This window comes from Trachurus japonicus, chromosome 10, assembly GCF_045865225.1.
Source record: "Trachurus japonicus isolate A0001 chromosome 10, Traja_1.0".
Taxonomy (NCBI): Eukaryota; Metazoa; Chordata; class Actinopteri; order Carangiformes; family Carangidae; genus Trachurus; species Trachurus japonicus.
The window spans coordinates 1410877-1428840 of record NC_140916.1 but is presented as its reverse complement, the minus strand read 5'-3'; the positions used below and the strand labels follow the sequence as shown (position 1 = coordinate 1428840).

The window sequence follows — 17964 nt, the reverse complement described above, 5'->3', positions numbered from 1 at the left end:
GTCGGTGCACGGCCGCGTCCACGTGACCGCCGCGCGCGGCTCGCCTGCCTGCCTGGCTGCGTCGTGACGCTGTGGAGGAGCGAAGCGAAGCGGCGGCGGAGGAGGAGAAGCCGTTGGACGTTCAATCGGTGCAGACAGACAGTAGAGCTGCCGTCGTTCAATCACCAGACATGATGATAACAACGATATGAACACATACGAGGTTAAGCCAGCCTCTGTCTGAACCGGAGAACTGAAGAAGACACGGTTTACTTTACTCCGAGGTAGGTCAGTGCTCCGGTGTTACGTGGTGTTTTAGTAACGTTAGCTGTTTACGGACAGAAAAAAAAATATGGCATCGAAGACGTATAGCAACGGTCGCTACTGCTGCTGCTGCTGCTGCTAACCCCGGTTTATATCAACGTAACGTAACGCAACGTAACGCCAGTCGAGCTAGATTAAACTGTTGTATCCGAGCCGTAGCGAAATAAACAGGTAACAGGTAAATGCTAAGTGTTTAGCTAGTCCCGTTTTAGCCTCGTCTTCCTTTCTCGCTGTTTCAATCCTCCCTCCTCTGTCTCTCTATCCGTGTGTGTGTTGTGTGGGTGTCTCTCTCTCTGTGTGTGTGTGTTTCTCGGAAGCAAATAGCAACATCCCTATTTAACTGCTTTCTTAACACAACACAATTAATCATAAGCTCATTTGATGGGTGTTGTTTCCTGCTGCTCAGATCAGATCAGCGATGTTTTGTTTGTCTTGTTTGTCCCTCGTTGTTTGTCTTATCTCGCCTCACGTCCATTCAGGAAGAAAGACAGAGACACTCACATTATACACACACACATCTTCTCCTGGCCAAAGATTAGTTTAAAAATAATGGGATTAGTGAGTTGATCTTGGTGTGTGTGTGTGCTGTCATGAAAGGACAGAAACACCTAGCATCTGCAACACACACACCGTGATTAAAGTGGAGGTCGTGATTTAGTTAATTACTAAACACTGTGTCAATATCGGCGTTAGTTTGACATTAATTAACACCGTTTGAAGTTAAAAGATAGTATTTACAAAGCTGAGGGAGGTTTCTTCAGGTTTTCTTTCATTAGGCTATGTCATTATGAAGCAGAAATAATTATATGGTATTCTATGGAAAGCCTTTTTCTACACTGTGATATCTGCATTTCCATGGTGCTTGGTTCAGCTTTCTCTCTCTCCTCCTCCTGTCCTGACATGGCACATGATGAAAAGAAAAAAAGCTGAGTGGCTCATAATTGTGAGACTTTGTCCTGCAGGACGCTGTAGTAAGTCGTGGTGGTGATCACAAGCCTTTTCCTGCTGAGCGAACAAGCGACTCATCCCGAAGAGGAACTGCCAGGAGGAATCAAGTTTCACTTTGTATGATACGGACAGTGTAGTGTAGTGTAGTGCAGTTCTTTAATGCATCCCTGCTTAGTCTACACAGTGTCACATTGATAAATCAATAGTTAACAGTGCTAATCAAAGGTGGCCACATGATAAAATACCTTGTTAGAGATGTTTTTTAAATGCCTGTGGTTCTGAACTTTCACATTAAAGATCTCTGCTGTGACGGGAAGATTAAGGAAGTGTGTCCTCCACTTCACAACGTGTGGCTGGCTGCTGCTGGGAAATACAGATGATTCTGGTTCCTTAAAAAGTAAACGTCCGTGCTGTGCCGTCGCCAGTGTCGTAGTTGGGATGGAATCAGCAGGTGGACAGAGAAAAGCCTGCGTACAAATCCATCTGTGATTAGAAACAGCAGCAGCAGCCACACACAGCAGGTTGTAACGATGTTCTCACAAAGCCTGTCTGAACTGACTCTTACATAACACACCGTGACACGAGGAGCGCGCCGGGGTTTATTTAATGCCTTGCTCGAAAACCCTGTAACACACCGTAGTGCGTCAGGCAAAAGCTTAGATTTAAATGTAGGAAAATAGTTAAAGGATGTCAAAATTTAATTTCCCAGACTTCCAACAACATGATGTTTTCAGTTTATTTTTAATTTTAATTTCATTTGACAGCCAAGAATCTAAGAGAAGCTGCTACCAGAGTGGTTTTATTGTACCCGTAGCAATAAAGTTTGTGGTCTAGCAATCAAGTCATTATAACAAACTGACTGTTATCATATAATTACCTCACATCGTACACTCAGAAATGTGTTTTCCGTGTTGTTACAGGGCCACTTGAGGTTTAACATGACACAAGCAGACGTGCATTATACAAGAGTTAGACTTTGAAATAAAGAGTAGATGTCATTTAAAGAATTAAATGCTGTTTTTTTGTATCAAAATCTTACTAAACACAAATTAAGTTATTATTCAAAGCTTTTTTTACACATGTTTTGCAGGGATATTTAAAGCACAGATGAAATGCAATAAGCCAAGTAGAATTAAGTGGACACTGGAGGTTTGTGTGTCTCAGCTTGTTGAAATGTGGTTTTTCAGCTCATGAATATGTGACACAAAAAAGGGGAACTGTTCTGTATCAACATTATGACAGTGTTTGAGCTAAATGCACCGACTCTCTGTGTGTCAAACCATTTATTCTGTTCCAGGTCTCTGTGGGAAATGACTTTACCAGTGTTAATTAAGAATCACTGAATTTGAAACGCCCGTCACCGGAGCTGTAGCCGCATGTTTCAAATCGTGAAAGTCACGATCTGGTTTCCTCGCTGCCAGATCTCACACTGAATTATTTTTCTTCTTTCTGCAGAAAAAAACTGTCGATGCTGAACTCCCTCATCTCCGAGCTCTGAGATCTGCAAGGCTGGGAAAGAAAACGCCCCCCACCCGTCCACAAATCCACCTTGTCCCAACATGATGGCCTCCAGCGACGTAGACATCCGGGGTGAAGGTATTTACATCATACACATACACTCTTTTTGCTCATCGTGCTTTCAGGTTTTGGTTAAGTGTGAATAATGGTGTAGATATAAAATAACATTGGTTTGTAGACACAATGGGGTTATATGCAACCGTCTTTTTTTTGGGTTAGCATTTGATTATTTACAAAATTGTGTCTGCATGAAGGACGTCTAACTGTGCGTTCACACCAAAAGCTTCCAGATGCGCTTCAGACAAGACAGCTTCTAAAGCGGCGAAATATTTAAAAAATATATTTACAGCATGCCTAGCTGGCCTATAGGAGGTTTTATGTAGTCATTGAATACAGAAAAAAGCACAGAGCATGAATATAATTGAAAATCACCATGTAATTAGTCACGAGCGGATTGACATGCAGTATTGAGCAAAAGAAGCAATTAACAAAAGGCAATAAGATTTATCCACTACAGAAACATCATACCCAAACTTTTACAACTTTGAAATGAACTAAGAATATGGCAGAAACGAAAAAAACTAAGATGGTGATTAAACTCAGAGTATATACAGAGAATAACAGCTAAACACTTTGCAATATAGAAAAGAAAAGAAGGCGTCAACGTCACATTTAGCAGCAGTCCCAGCCTTTTAACAACTACGGTATATCCTGCAGTCTCTTGTGACGTCTTTAATCGCCAGAAGAAAAGGAAAAGCAAAAGCTCTAGGAACCAAAGTTACATGCCTTGTTCTTTGGGACCCGCTCAATCAAAGGACACCTCTATTCTGATTGGTTGCCGCCGAACCGCGTCATAGCTTTGGACGCTTTTGGTTTGAACGCACAGTTAGACACTGCTCTTATTCACTGCTCTTATTCACAAAAAAATCCCTCTGGTGTCTTGTTTTGCATCAACAAATGAAATATTTACAACGCTATGACTTATTCAGTCTTAAAAACAACACAAAGCAGCAACCTTTACAATGTGCAGAACGACTTTTCTGTTGTTTTTTTAGAGCAGCTGTGTCTCAGATTCATCCAGAATTACATAAATATTCAGTTTTACAGTTGTCTTCATTTTGTGTATTGTTGTGAAATGTGATGACATGGACTGTTTATAGAATTTATAGAAGCTTTATTATTGTCGTTGTAAAAAAAAGAATACAGTACAATGAAATTGCCAGTGGCCTCAAGTGTCATAAACAAATATACACAAAATAATATACACAACAAGACTGGTCAACAAGCAAAAATAAATAAATAAATGGGTTAAAAATAAAGTGACAGTGCAACAAAAAGGTGCGACAATGGTTCACAGTCGAAAGGCAAAGTTTGAGTCTTTTTGTGTGTCTTGTTCAGAGGGTGTTTGACACCTGTTACTCCTCGACTACCTTCTGGTCCAGGTTTTCCAGTATGAAATAATGACATTGTGTAGTAGTGTGTTATATTATATACATGTAGGCGTTGAGCTGTTTGAGCAAATGTGAGAGAGTGTGGAACAAGAGGCAAAGCAAACAAAGCTGTGCTGTAGCTACGTGTCATGTGCAAACAGTGTGCAATTTGTTATTGAGCTGAAGAGCGAGTGGCACGGCATAATTGCAGGTGTGTTTATATATGTAATTCAATGTGCTGCAGCTATTTTACTAAACTGGGAAGCAGGCAAAGCAGCAGTTCACCCAACAAGGACCAGACGTGTGGTTCAGTTTGTTTTCGTCAGCGGGAAGTGTCGGTCGTTCCGGGTCTGTAGCTCTGACAGTGCTGCCTGCTTTATTTTTATATTTTTATCTGATTGGCTGCGGTGAGGTAAGCGCTGTATCTGTGCTGATAGGGAATCATTTGAATTAATGCAAAACAAGTGGTTGACACACTGTGAGGAGACATTTTGTCATTCAAAAATGAATCCTCGGCTTTCTTCGTCTACGTTGTGAAGATACCTCCTGACGGTTCCTCTCAGAGTAATTAGAGTCATGAGAGAGTCTGCGTTTCACTGATAACTGTTGTCATGTGTCGATGATGGCCGGTTCGTTTAAAAAGCTCCCCGTCAAACTGGGGCACTGCGACTTTAAAAGTCACAAGATCTTTTCTTTTATGTGGTTTAAAGCCGCTGCACAGCAGACAGCCGACCGACCAGGACTCTTTATTTAATACAGTGAAACCCTACAGCGTCTGTGAAAAGATGTAAGTGCAGGTTAGCTCTTTAAACTTAGTTATACTCTATCCATGTTTATATCTTTACAAATCTATCACAACAAGACCCCTTCTATCTGAAACATGTAACTTAGTATAATGCATATTGCTGTTGTTTTTAATTGGCAAGTTTTTGCTGATAAGTTTATCATATATAATATCATAACCAGGATTAATTCTATTCTATATTTTAGCACAGAGACTGGAAAACACTGAAAATTTACACAAATTGGGCGTTCAAAAGACAAAATAAATGCCATAAAGCCAAATCAACATGCCGTTTTTGCCATATTTTCTCACTCAGATCCTTTTGATGTCAGATTGAATAAGTCATGGTCATTTGGTTTTGATGCTGGATTTCTAAGTCACTTTTCGGTGCATTATTTCTGTTCTTGTCCTGTATTGAAACTAGAGGAGGCGTTGGTGGAGTCAGAGTTTACAGCGATCAGCAGTGAGCTGCAGCACAGAGGTGGAGCTGGACAAAGTAAATAAAGCAGCAGCAGCAGCAGCAGCAAATAACTGGACTCAAGTGACATTTGCAGGAGTTTGTTTACATACTGTTTAATATGCTGCTGCTGAGCCGCCCAGTCTGCAGGCTGCTGTGATGTTCTTGTTATGTGGACACGCATGACTTCAGAAACACTTAATAAATACAACAGACAAGTGTAAAACATAGAACTGAGAAAGCTGCACCAGTTCTATGCAGGATTTAAAAAGAAATCACATAAAAGAACATGAAGATCACTGTACTTCTTGTCTTTGTCCTATGAACTCTTTAAAGTAAATTAGTTTAATCGCAGTTACAAGCAGAATATGTGATTATTTTATAGGAACAGTGGTTGTGGATAATCTCGGTGTCTCTGGATTAATGAAGTTTCTACTTACAGAGCAGTAAAAGTCATGTTTTTAATGAAATATGGGATTAATTTCTCACAATATTGGAACCAAACCTAGTTTCCTACAAGATGAGACTCCACTCTCTTCATTTAAAATGTATTTCATAATATCATTGACGTATCTTTTATTATGATTTTTATGATTTATCTTATTACTGTAAATAGGAGATTTTACATATTATATTTCATTTTCTACAGCATATCTATAATATTTATCTGAGGTGAAAGAGAAACAACTTTCCAATTCTTCTGTATGAATGAATGAAAGTTTAACTGAACACAGAATAAAAGAAGGATAAAAACAAACAACGAAACTTAACAATTATCTACAGGGTTCCCGCGGGGTCTTAAAAAGTCTTAAAAGCATTGAATTTATGGATTTGGAAATAATACCTTAAAAAGACTTGAAAAAGTCTTGAATTTTGATTTCTGGGTCTTAAAAGTTGTGCTGTATTTAACTTCTCCATATTGCATTTTTCGTCAAAAGTTTCATTTGTCAACCACGATTATTTTTGATCAATGTTCTTCTTGTTGACTTATGGATAGTGGAATAAGTCTTGTACTGTGGAGCCTATATGGTATTATCATACAGTGAGATTTTGATATCATGATGCCTTATGATACTGCAATACATATCATGGGCTTGTTATTGTTGTATTGTGAGATTTTGATATTGTTACATCCCTAGTAGAGCACAAAGAGCAGAAAAATAGTGGGATGATACAGTTAATTTACAGTAAACACTCTGAAATTTGAGGATTTCACTTTTCTTTTCCGGTAGGGCAGTAAAATAGGTATTACATTTATATAAATGGTCTTAAAAAGGTCTTAAAAAGACTTGAATTTAACCTGAAGGAACCTGTAGGAACCCTGTATCTATGTTCAAAAGGACTGTGTGTCTTAGAGATACAGAGAATTGACAATTAACAGACATGTGAGACATTTTCGTTGTCATGGAGGCCGATGGCGACCAGTTTATGGGATGGATGCTGTGAGGGAAGGGAAGGGAGGAGGGAAAGAAGTCTTTTCAAGAAAGACGTGACTATAAGAATATAAACGGATATTTAAGTAATAAAGGTGTGTGATTAGTGGTGTTTTGTTCTCTTTCTCCTCCTCGTCCTACAGGTTCTTTGTTTTCCGACCAGAATCCATCAGAAATGGACGCTCTGTGTCCGTCGCCTCCTGGACCGTCCAGACCTCAGCGTCACTACGAGAGGATCGGAGGGAGGACAGGAACCTCGTACGTGTCATAAAGCTGATCAGCAGCTCGATTAATAAAAAATAAAACGTGTACTTCTTCTAGCTCTAATGCAAAACTTTAACATTTGTTTGTTGTGTCTTGTCTCTTTGTGGTGCAGGTTCTGTCAGACTCTGATCCACCTGTTGAAGGGGAACATCGGCACCGGGCTGCTGGGTCTGCCTCTGGCCGTGAAGAACGCAGGTCTGGTGGTGAGTACACGAGGTTTAATCTGATCATCGGTCCACCAGGTCCACACAGATTCTCCTGACAGCATCCAGACGTGATCACAGGCTTTTACTGAGGACTGATAGCAGCTGCAACGTCCCTGTTGTAGGAAACATGTGACGACAACACAGTGACCATCATTAACTCCCATAACAGAGTGATCAGTGTTTTCAGATTTACTTTATATAATGCAATAATAAAAATGGAACAGGACGAGAGGAAAAAACTTAATAAAATAATTACTGTAGGCAAAATAATAGAATAAAGAAACTTTAATAAAGGAATGACCGTTTCAGGGACACAACAGTTTCCATTCCAGTGATTCTTCCTATTATAAATATTTCATTATTAAAGCCCCAGTATGTAACTTATTTGGCTTTTTATTAGCAAAACGTATTTCACTGAAGTCGAATCACACCCGCATACAAACAGGGCCGTTGCTAGGAATTCTGGGGTCCCTGAAAGAATACTAAAGTGGGCCCCTGCCCCCTGACTTTTCCACTTTTTTTCTTAGACTATGTATGTATTATCATTTTTTATTTAGCCTACTTTCAGGGTTCCTACACAAGTATGGAAAGTATGGAAAGTATGGGATTTGATTTTATACATTTCCAGGTCTGGAAAAGTATGGAAAATGGAAACTATTGTATGGAAATATATTTATCTGGGTTTGGTCTTATTCACATTATTATTTTTGTATGCGCTGTTGTACCTAGCTACAACATCCTGGAAATGATTTGGTTACATAATGGCATACAAATTCAGAATAATGAAAACAAATGATTAATTGCATGATTTATTAACATGATAAACATCTATTTACTTAAATGTCATAAATTATTTAAAAAACAATTTACTGAGACACTGCAAAAACTCAAAATCTTTCCAAGAATATTTGTCTTATTTCTTGTCAAAACTAATCTCTTTCCACTTAAAATAAGACTCATCACCTAAAAACAAACTTGTTTTTAGATCATTTGCACTTGTTTCAAACAAATTTTCACTTGAAATAAGTAGAAAAATCTGCCAGTGAAAGGAAGTTTGTGCTTGTAATAAGAAAGAAAAACTTGCTCCACTATCAGATTTTTCTACTTATTTCAAGTGTAAATCAGCTTGAAAGAAGTAAAAAAGTGTCTAAAAACAAGCTACTTTTTATGTGATGAGTCTTATTTTAAGTATAATGAGATTTGTTTTGACTAGAAATAAGACAAATATTCTTGGTTACGAGTTTTTTGCAGTGGAAGTCCGGAAATTAGGGTCTGGAAAAAGTATGGAATTTGGAAATGTAAAATGTGTAGGAACCCTGTACTTTGTTTTGATGCTAATGCAGCAGAGTATTAGTCAGGGTCTTATGCAGAATAATTCAGTTTCTCCCCTATACAACGGCCCCGCATACAAATGAAAGCTTTCTCGTACCTTAGAATGAGTTGTTACAAGTCGTTACAAACATACAAGGGGGGCACACCGAACCGAGGCGGCCATGTTGCCTCGCCATTTTTTACGTTGAGTGGCAGCGTGACCGTAGGTAACCATAGAAACTCACCGGAGCTGTCGGCTCGGGGAGAAAGTTTTCTGTCTGTCTGACGTCTGCCCGATTTCACGTGAACGCAACATCAAGAATACGTTCAGATATGCAACCGCACCGCTAGATGGGGGGAATTCCTACATACCGGGGCTTTAATATTATTACCAGACTTTTACTTTTTCTGGTTCTTTTCTCATATGTGTTATACACTGTTGCCCGTGAAGTTGGAATATATTTTGTTTTCAGACACATTCCCCTTTTTCACCTTTGACCAGGTGCAATTTGCAAAGATATACACGACATCACACTGTCACAATAAATTCACGAGAAGAGGGAAAAAAAAAAAATCCAACTTCATGGGCAACAGTGTAGTTGCATTTCTGAGTTAATATGTATCAGCAAACAGTGTTCGAATTACGAAAGAAACGACACGAAAGTGATGTGATGTGTGAGACGGTGACACCCCGTTTGATTGGCTCCGGGACTTCCCCTGTCAATCAAAATCTGTAAATTTTATTTTTATTTTATAGTTTGAAGTTACTCATCGATCTCCTGTTGTGGAGGCTTTTTAATCTGAGGAAAAAAGGAATGTGGGTGGAAAAAGGTTACACATCAGGTTACGCAATGACGCAATTAGTGAGTTTTTGGCGCAAATAAGGAGGAAAGCAGGAAAAAAGAAAACAGAAGGACACAACTAAAGGACATAGAAACACTAAGAGTAAAGTAATAATATAGTAATAAGGAGACAGATGGGTCTGTGGACGGATTGTGGGCAGTTTTCAAAGGTAAACACACGTTTTATTGACTGTTTACTGTTGTGCAGTGTTATTGATCGTTGTGTGGACACGATGCTGTACATGCTCATCAAGTGGTTGTAGTTCTGGTTCACCGCACTGTATTCGAACACTGTCGGCAAATAGTATGTGTCAAGTTGAGTTTCAAATATTCTTAGTCGTGAGAGTTTGTTTATGGGAATCACGAGGAGCTGCTGTTTTCACCAAAGTGAAGCAGAGAGACGGGCTGATAGGATAAAAATATTCTCATGGTGTTTCTAAAATAAGAATAATAAAAGTCAGCGTGTTACGTTCTGCTTTTACTGACACTGTTGTTGATAAAGTGAAGGCCTCGTCTGGTGTTTAAGACGAGACACTACAGGCAAAAACACTGTTTTTTCATGCACTGATCAATTTTGAGACAAACCTTCCAGTTTTATTCCTGTCTATATTCTGAAGGTTTTTATAGAGGGTGATTGTTGATATATCATTCACAGCCTGATTTATACAACATTTTGTCCCTAAAAACATGGCGAAATTTGATTTTTTTTTTAGGGCTGGTGACAGTATTTTCTCATTTACAGAGTGATAAAAAGAGATATCCAAAATCCTCCTCTGTAACAACTTCTGACTGTAATATGTCAACAAAATAAAACAAGAATTTTGAAAGGGGCTTTATCCATTTCCAGATTTTGGTTCTGGAAATGTATGCAAATTAGCGCATATTTCATTAGATATAGCCTCATTTACATATTTAAACATAACATTTGACAAAACTTGTAATACAAAAAATAGTTGTCTTAATGTAAGTGATAAACTTGGGAAGTTTCATGGTGATAGCTTTTATTTGTATTATTTAATGGAACAAGTGTTGGAGGCAGATCTATCACCTCTAAGCACTTTTCCTCTGCAGAACTTTGAGTGAACTTCTGTAAAAATGTGAAGAATTAGTTCAACAACAAAGGTCCAGACGAAGATATTGAACATCGACGAAAACAGCTGAGCTGCTGTTAACAATCATTTACAATTATTGATCCATCTGCCAATTATTTTCTCAATAGGTCAGCCAGGTGTTGCTGATGCCTGTATTAACCCCTCCCTCCCTCCCTCCCTCTCTGTCTGTGCAGCTGGGCCCGGTCAGTCTGCTGTGTATGGGCGTCATCGCGGTCCACTGCATGAGGCTGCTGGTCAAGTGTTCCCACCACCTCAGTGTGAAGTAAGTGACACGACGGCTCAGAAAGTCTTTAAACGCATCACGTTAACCTGCTTCCAGCTGATAAAGCTGCTGTTGAATAACAGAGGTCAGCTGTTAAACCTCTAAGCTCCTCCTCACACACTCCTCATACATACCATACACCACGGTTATTATAGTTGTTCATCAATCTTCATTTGCTTTTCACTTTGCTTTTTTATTTCAGTTTAGTTTTAGTTTAACAAGTGATTACGCAGTTTTATTTAGTTTTTATTTTTGAGGAATTGACTAGTTTTTATTTTGTCTTAGTTTAGGTTTTTCATGTTTTAGGAAAAACCCTCTGTGAGATGAACTTCCAAATTTGTGGGATTTTTCCCTTTTAGTTGCATCCCATAAATGTTCAGTCCTCATCATGTTACATTCGCTCTTATCTACCTGTGGGCCAGACTCGTATTATAGTCCCATATTGAGCTGTATTGAGCAATTCAGTTTAGTTTCAGTTAGTTTTGCTTTGTTCATTTTAGTTTTTATTTAGTTTGTGTTTTTGTTAGTTTTAGTTACCGTAACTATAATAACCCTGCTGTACGCCATAATGCATAACTGCCTTTTTAAATGAGGAATTATTTTCTCAACACGGTCTCTTCCTCTGGTTTTATCCCCACTGCTCTCTTTACTTACACATTTACTCAGTGTTAACAGCCAGCAGGGGTGAAAAAAGAAAAGTCTTCAGACCTTTTACTTAAATATAAATATACACATACTGTACGGCAGCCTGCAGAGACGTCCTGCCGTCTCAATGAGACTTAACTCCATGTTATGTGCACATTCAGTCCCTCTGTCCTTTTCTATTGAGTTATTTTGTTTTATTAAAGCTCATTAATTACCATCCCTCTGATGATAAAAAGCGCTCTCTAAAGTCATGACCTGCAGTGGTGCTGGAGGCTCAAGTGTTAAAATGTTACACAAAAAAACTACAAGAGAATTATCAGCAAATTGTGTCTTAATTATCAAAAGTGAATGTTATACAGAAACACTGCTGTCAGGGTGTTTGCATTGTTACTGGATGTTATTATGTTGTAATGAGAATCAGACCTTGACTTGACTCATTATACCAGGTACAGTGCACAGTTAATCCTCTGGGTGAAAATACAAAGATAAAGACCAAATAAAGAATTTTAAAAGGCGAACCTTTAATTTACAGGCCAGTAATGACATGATAATGTCAAGAAATAGCCAAGAAATAACAGTCAATTTCAAGGACTTATGAAATTGACCGTTATTTCTAGGTTATTTCTTGACATTACTTCGCAATTAATTGTTATTTCTTGTCTTTAGAAATTGAGAAATAGACTTCCTGTTTATTATTGTGACATAAAAGTTCTGCTGTACATTTTATCTCTGATTAAGACGTTTGTCTGTGAACGATACGTTTTCACACTTCCTACTTTTGAGGAGAGATCTCTCTCTTTCTGTTGGAGAATTTACGGTTTATTATATTAATATTCATAATCTGAACTGAACTGAAGTTTCAAGTCCATATGAGAAATAAGTCAGGTTAATTCTGTTCTTAATTAGTTTATTCTCTCTTACAAACAGGGTTCCTACGCAAGTATGGAAAGTATGGAATAATATGGAATTTGATTTCATACATTTCCAGGTCTTGAAAAGTATGGAAAACGGAAACTAATGTATGGAAATATATTTATCTTAATACTTATCTGGGTTTGGTCTTATTCACATTACTTTGTAGCCTATGCGCTATTGTACCTAGCTACAATATCCTGGAAATGATTTGGTTTCATAATGGCATACAAATTCAGAATAATGAAAACAAATGATTAATTGCATGCTTTATTAATGTGAAACACATCTACGGTATTTACTCAAATGTCACAAATTATTTAAAAAAAAAATTTACTGAGACACTGCAAAAACTCAAAATCTTTCCAAGAATATTTGATTTGCCTTATTTCTTGTCAAAATGTCTCATTTCTAGTCAAAACTAATCTCTTTCCACTTAAAATAAGACTCGTCACCTAAAAATGAACTTGTTTTTAGATCATTTTCACTTGTTTCAAACAAATTTTCACTTGAAATAAGTAGAAAAATCTGCCAGTGAAAGCAAGATTTTTGTGCTCGTAATAGAAAGAAAAAACTTGCTCCACTATCAGATTTTTCTACTTATTTCAAGCGAAAAATCTGCTTGAAAGAAGTAAAAAGTGTCTAAAAACAAGCTGCTTTTTATGTGATGAGTCTTATTTTAAGTATAATGAGATTTGTTTTGACTAGAAATTACATTTTGACTAGAAATAGGACAAATATTCTTGGTAAGAGTTTGAGTTTTATGTAGTGGAAATCCGGAAATTAGGGTCTGGAAAAAGTATGGAATTTGGAAATTTAAAATGTGTAGGAACCCTGTACAAAGTAATAAAAAGTACAGTTACAGTACTGGTGAATTGATAAAACAATTTCAGACATAATGGATGGATGGATGAAACCGATACGTGGTCAGAGGTGCAACAGACCTTAAACCTTGTCACCAGTTTGAACACATTTCTCTTATGTAACTGAAGCAGCGAGACCAATAAATGACGCGTGAGTTACAACTGAGGTGATTAACACGCTCGTTATCTGAATCCCATTTGTGTACGTTGCTGCTGCTGCTGCTGCTGCTGCCTGGGGCGGTGAACCCGCCCGCCTGTCCACCATGTCTCTGCCCTTTGCCCCGTTCAGTTCAGACAGGGATATCCTGCTAAAGAGGATTAAACAGACAGAGAGCATGAATGAATGAGCAGCTCTGAGTCGAAAGAAGAAGAAAAAAAGGAAAGTAGCACATCAGAGGAGAAAACGCTCATGGGAAAGTTCAGCTACAGGTTCCTTTACTGTAGAGTCGCTGCATCACTTCCTCCTGCTCCTTTATTCACACGTACAGTTCAGTTCAGATCTAACAAAGAGACAAGAGACTTCCACCTCAACACTTTTTTTTTTTTTCTCTTTCTCTCTTGCAGAAGCTTTTCTCACAATTGCATTTTCGTTTTTAGGTTTTTTTGTGGTTGAACAGTGAAGCAGAATAAGTTCAGTGTTCAGATGTGAAGAGTGAACAAATGATAACAGGATGTGTGTGTGTGTGTGTGTGTGTGTGTGTGTGTGTGTGTGTGTGTGTGTGTGTGTGTGTGTGTGTGTGTGTGTTTTGTGGTCCAGGGTGAACAGGCCGTCTCTGACCTACGGCGAAGCGATGCAGTATGGGATGGAGAACGTCTCCTGGCTGCGGAGGCACTCAACGTGGGGAAAGTAAGAACACACAACAACCACTTCCTTTGTTTTCGTTTTCGACGCATGATTATGAAAAGAAAACACACTCGGTCACGTTTGTTTGTTTGTTTGTGTGTGTGTGTGTGTTGACATTTCTGATGTTAACGGTTATATTTCCCATCCTGTGATGCCTTCACTGGTCCTCTATGAAAAAATATGATCACGGAGAAATTACTCAATACTTTAAGTTTCAAGTTTCAATACTTTATTGCCATGTCAACATAACAACCTTGTTGATTGGGATTTGTTTCAGTGGGCTTCACACACTGACATAAAAACACAAACATACACCCAATACACAATACATAAAATAAAAAATCAGAGAAAAAAATCAGAGTTAAGTGCACAATAAAGGTAGTAATAAATAGATAATCAATAAATATGACACATTAAAACAATACCCTGCCCCCCTGAATGAACCAGGGTGTTTAAAATAATATTTCTGTGGGTATGTACTGTTCTGGAGTCAGGTTGTTCTGGATTTCAAGCTCCTCAGTCTTTTTTGTGAGGGCAGGAAGTTAAAAAGGCAGTTAGCTGGGTGGGTGGGGTCTTTTAAAATCTTAACACCTTTCTTTACTTTGTAAGAAAAAGTCAGCAGCTCTTTATTTCCTGTCTCTGTGTTTAGTTTCTAAGACTTTTGCTAGAAAGATTTCCTGATGTAATTTCATAGTAATAAGTCAAACAGTGGCACATTACCGATTAATGAACTTTTTCTATTGGTTTTTAATTTTAATTGATAACTGTCTCAGAGCGGTTTAAGCTCAGAATGCAAACTCCTCAACACATGGTGACAGTAAAGTTTTCACTAATGATGAATATTCATTTCATTTTACAATTTATTTCTTAGCTTATATGTATATATACAAAAATGTGAAGTCACAAAAGACAACATGAACTGAGAACCAAATAAACAAACAGACAAGCTCACAGACAACATGATTCTTAATAACAAAAAGGAAATGTAACATTATTTAGTCCTTCCCTGCACACACACAGAAAAACTAACATGTATCTCTCCTGCACATAACAAATAACATTATGGTGATGATTCAGATTTCTACAGACCTGTAGTGCAGAGTGTAACTACAAATGAAAGGGGATAGTTGTTGGCGCTGCCGTCGACGCCTCGGTCTCTGATCTGTGCAGTAAATAGGAAGCTGCTCTCAGCAGGGAGTCAGATTAGCAGCTCACCTGCGTCTGTGCACAGGTAAAAATAAACACACACACACACACACACACAGACGCACTGAAGCTGAGCGTGTTCCCCAAAAAACATGGAGCGATTCCTCCAGAACTGATGATTCTCTGGGTGTCAGTCTGAAATGATCAGTGTTTTTTATTTATTTATGTTGTTTATTTCGGTCTCATAAAAACAAATACAATAGACAAATATAAAGGTATAAATACAAAACAAAACAAATCAGAACAAAAACACAACAAGCAAATCAATTTACTTTGACCGAAAAGGTGTAGGCTGAAGCATCAGCTTATTTTGCCTACCCTTCTTAAATTAACATTTTCCGTTCACTCAATTTTAAACAATTTTTACAGAGCAACAACAAAAAGAAAAAGAAAAACCCCCTGCATATTCTACATACAGCAGTTTATAAGCACACTGGTATTTATAAATCAGTTTTATATTTATTAATAATATTATTTTTAAATAACTTTTTGAATCTATTAAGTGTGTTGCACAGTTTGATTTCTAATTCTAGATTATTCCATAGATTGACTCCTGTAATTGATATACATCTTTGTTTCACATTTGTTCGTACTTTTGCTTTTGTATACACATGAGTCCCTCTTAGTTCATATCTACTGGTTCGGGTCTGAAACATCCTCTGGACACCATCTGGAAGCAGATTATTATTTACTTTATACATAATTTGAGCAGTTTTATAGTCCACAAGATCATTAAATTTCAAGATCTGTAGGTTTATGAAAAATTTGTTTGTTGAGTCTCGATCTCGTGTTCATGAATCTTAGCGTATCATCACAGTGTGTCAGAGGATTTTTAACCTCACGGCGGTGGTGGAGCTGTAGAGTTCCTCTGGCACCTTCACCCCCAACGCCATAATAATAATAATAATAATGCCAACATAATAAATAAATCAAGAAAATGAGGAACCTAGACGTGATCGGTGTCTGGATGTGACCCAGGTAGATGCTCTGAGTACATGATCGTACTTCCTCTTCTTGACACATTTGTTTTGTCTGTGTAAAAATGTCCTGCCTTGACTGGACAATAAAGTTTTTTTGTTGTTCTATTTCTCTCCTCAGACGGACGGTGAACTTGTTTCTCATCATCACCCAGCTCGGCTTCTGCTGCGTCTACTTCGTGTTCCTCAGCGATAACGTCAAGCAGGTCAGGACCGGACTCACACACATGAACACAAACACACAAATATTTTATAAAATCCCTCAGCCCAGTGTGTTTTAATGAATTTAATGAATATAATGAAAATACATCAGATACAGGATATAAATCCTCTACACCAGACTCAAGATAATGACAACATATAAAAACAAAACAAATATACAGTTAAAAACTTCAATCATCTATACATAATATCACTTAAATACATGTAAATAATTCAAAGATAATCTCCCACAATACCTCAAAACGAACAAACAAAATAAAAATAAATCCAAGTCATCAAAAGTCATAATCTTGCTTTATAATTATATAAAAAGTCCTTCTTTGACCAGGAATGATCTAGTCTATTTTTAAAGGAATTTACTGACTTGTTACCTGAACTTCTCCACCAATCAGTATGAATCTATCCAGGGTTCCTACGCAAGTACAGAAAGTTTAGTTTAGTTTAGTTTTTTTATTTGCACATTATATAACCTACATAAACAATTAAAACAGTAAAATTAAACATTGTGCAGGAGAGGTAGAAGCCAAAAATGTTTATGTTAATGGATTTTAACACCTTTCCAGGAGGACTACAGTCGGAAACTAGCCGTTGGCTAACACTGGCACCTTTACATTTTATTATGTTAATTAATGTGCATTGTCCTCCTTAGATAAATAAATAAAATAAAATAAAATAAAAAAGACTTATAAAAATACCTCCCCTATGTAAAAAACAACCAAAACAGCAGCGGTCTTCAAAGTAAGAAGATAATACAGAAATTCATAACATAAAGAATAGAAAAGAAAGAAAGACAAATTAACAAGATACTGAATTAATAATAATAATAATGATAATAATAATAAAAACAATTTAAAAAAATGGAATAGTATGGAAAATGGAAACTATTGTATGGAAATATCTTTATCTTAATACTTATCTGGTTTTGGTCTTATTCACATTATTATTTTGTATGCGCTATTATTGTACCAAACTACATTCTCCTGGAAATGATTTGGTGACACAGCGGCATACAAATTCAGAATAATGAAAAAAAAAAGATTAATTGCAAGATTTATTAACATGATACACATCTATTTACTCAAATGTCACAAATTATTTGAATTTTTTTTACTGAGAAGTCTGGAAATTAGGGTCTAGGGAATTTGGAAATGTAAAATGTTGTTAAATGTTATCATGACCCACTAAATGCAGACAGATCACAGATCAGTGTGTGTTTACTCAGCTTTCCTTGGTGTCACATGAAAGGTATTTTTTTGTTTACATTGCAGTCTCCAAAGGTTATGTAACGTTGTGTGGTGCCCATGTATGTGCATGTGATCGCTAAAGGGAGTGCGTAGGGTTCAGGGTGTGTGTTCAGAGTTTGCACATGCCACAGCAGATAGAGAGAAGTGGGTCAGTAACAGAGGAAGGATAACAGTGGTTTTA

General features: G+C 37.4%; 1 protein-coding gene across 2 annotated transcripts in view; it reads left to right on the top strand.

Annotated features, from left to right (window-relative positions):
- Positions 1 to 17964, top strand: part of slc36a1 (solute carrier family 36 member 1) — a 67889-nt gene continuing 49925 nt past the window's right edge. The window contains exons 1-7 of one of the 2 annotated variants that reach the window (XM_085788960.1): positions 1 to 263; positions 2707 to 2847; positions 7017 to 7131; positions 7250 to 7340; positions 10782 to 10870; positions 14048 to 14137; positions 16439 to 16523. In XM_085788960.1, the coding sequence (XP_085645086.1) occupies positions 2811 to 2847; positions 7017 to 7131; positions 7250 to 7340; positions 10782 to 10870; positions 14048 to 14137; positions 16439 to 16523 (507 nt within the window). In that variant the 5' untranslated portion in view covers positions 1 to 263; positions 2707 to 2810. Of the gene's footprint in view, positions 264 to 2706; positions 2848 to 4398; positions 4548 to 7016; positions 7132 to 7249; positions 7341 to 10781; positions 10871 to 14047; positions 14138 to 16438; positions 16524 to 17964 lie in introns of those variants that run through there. The other variant, XM_085788959.1, reaches the window with a different exon arrangement.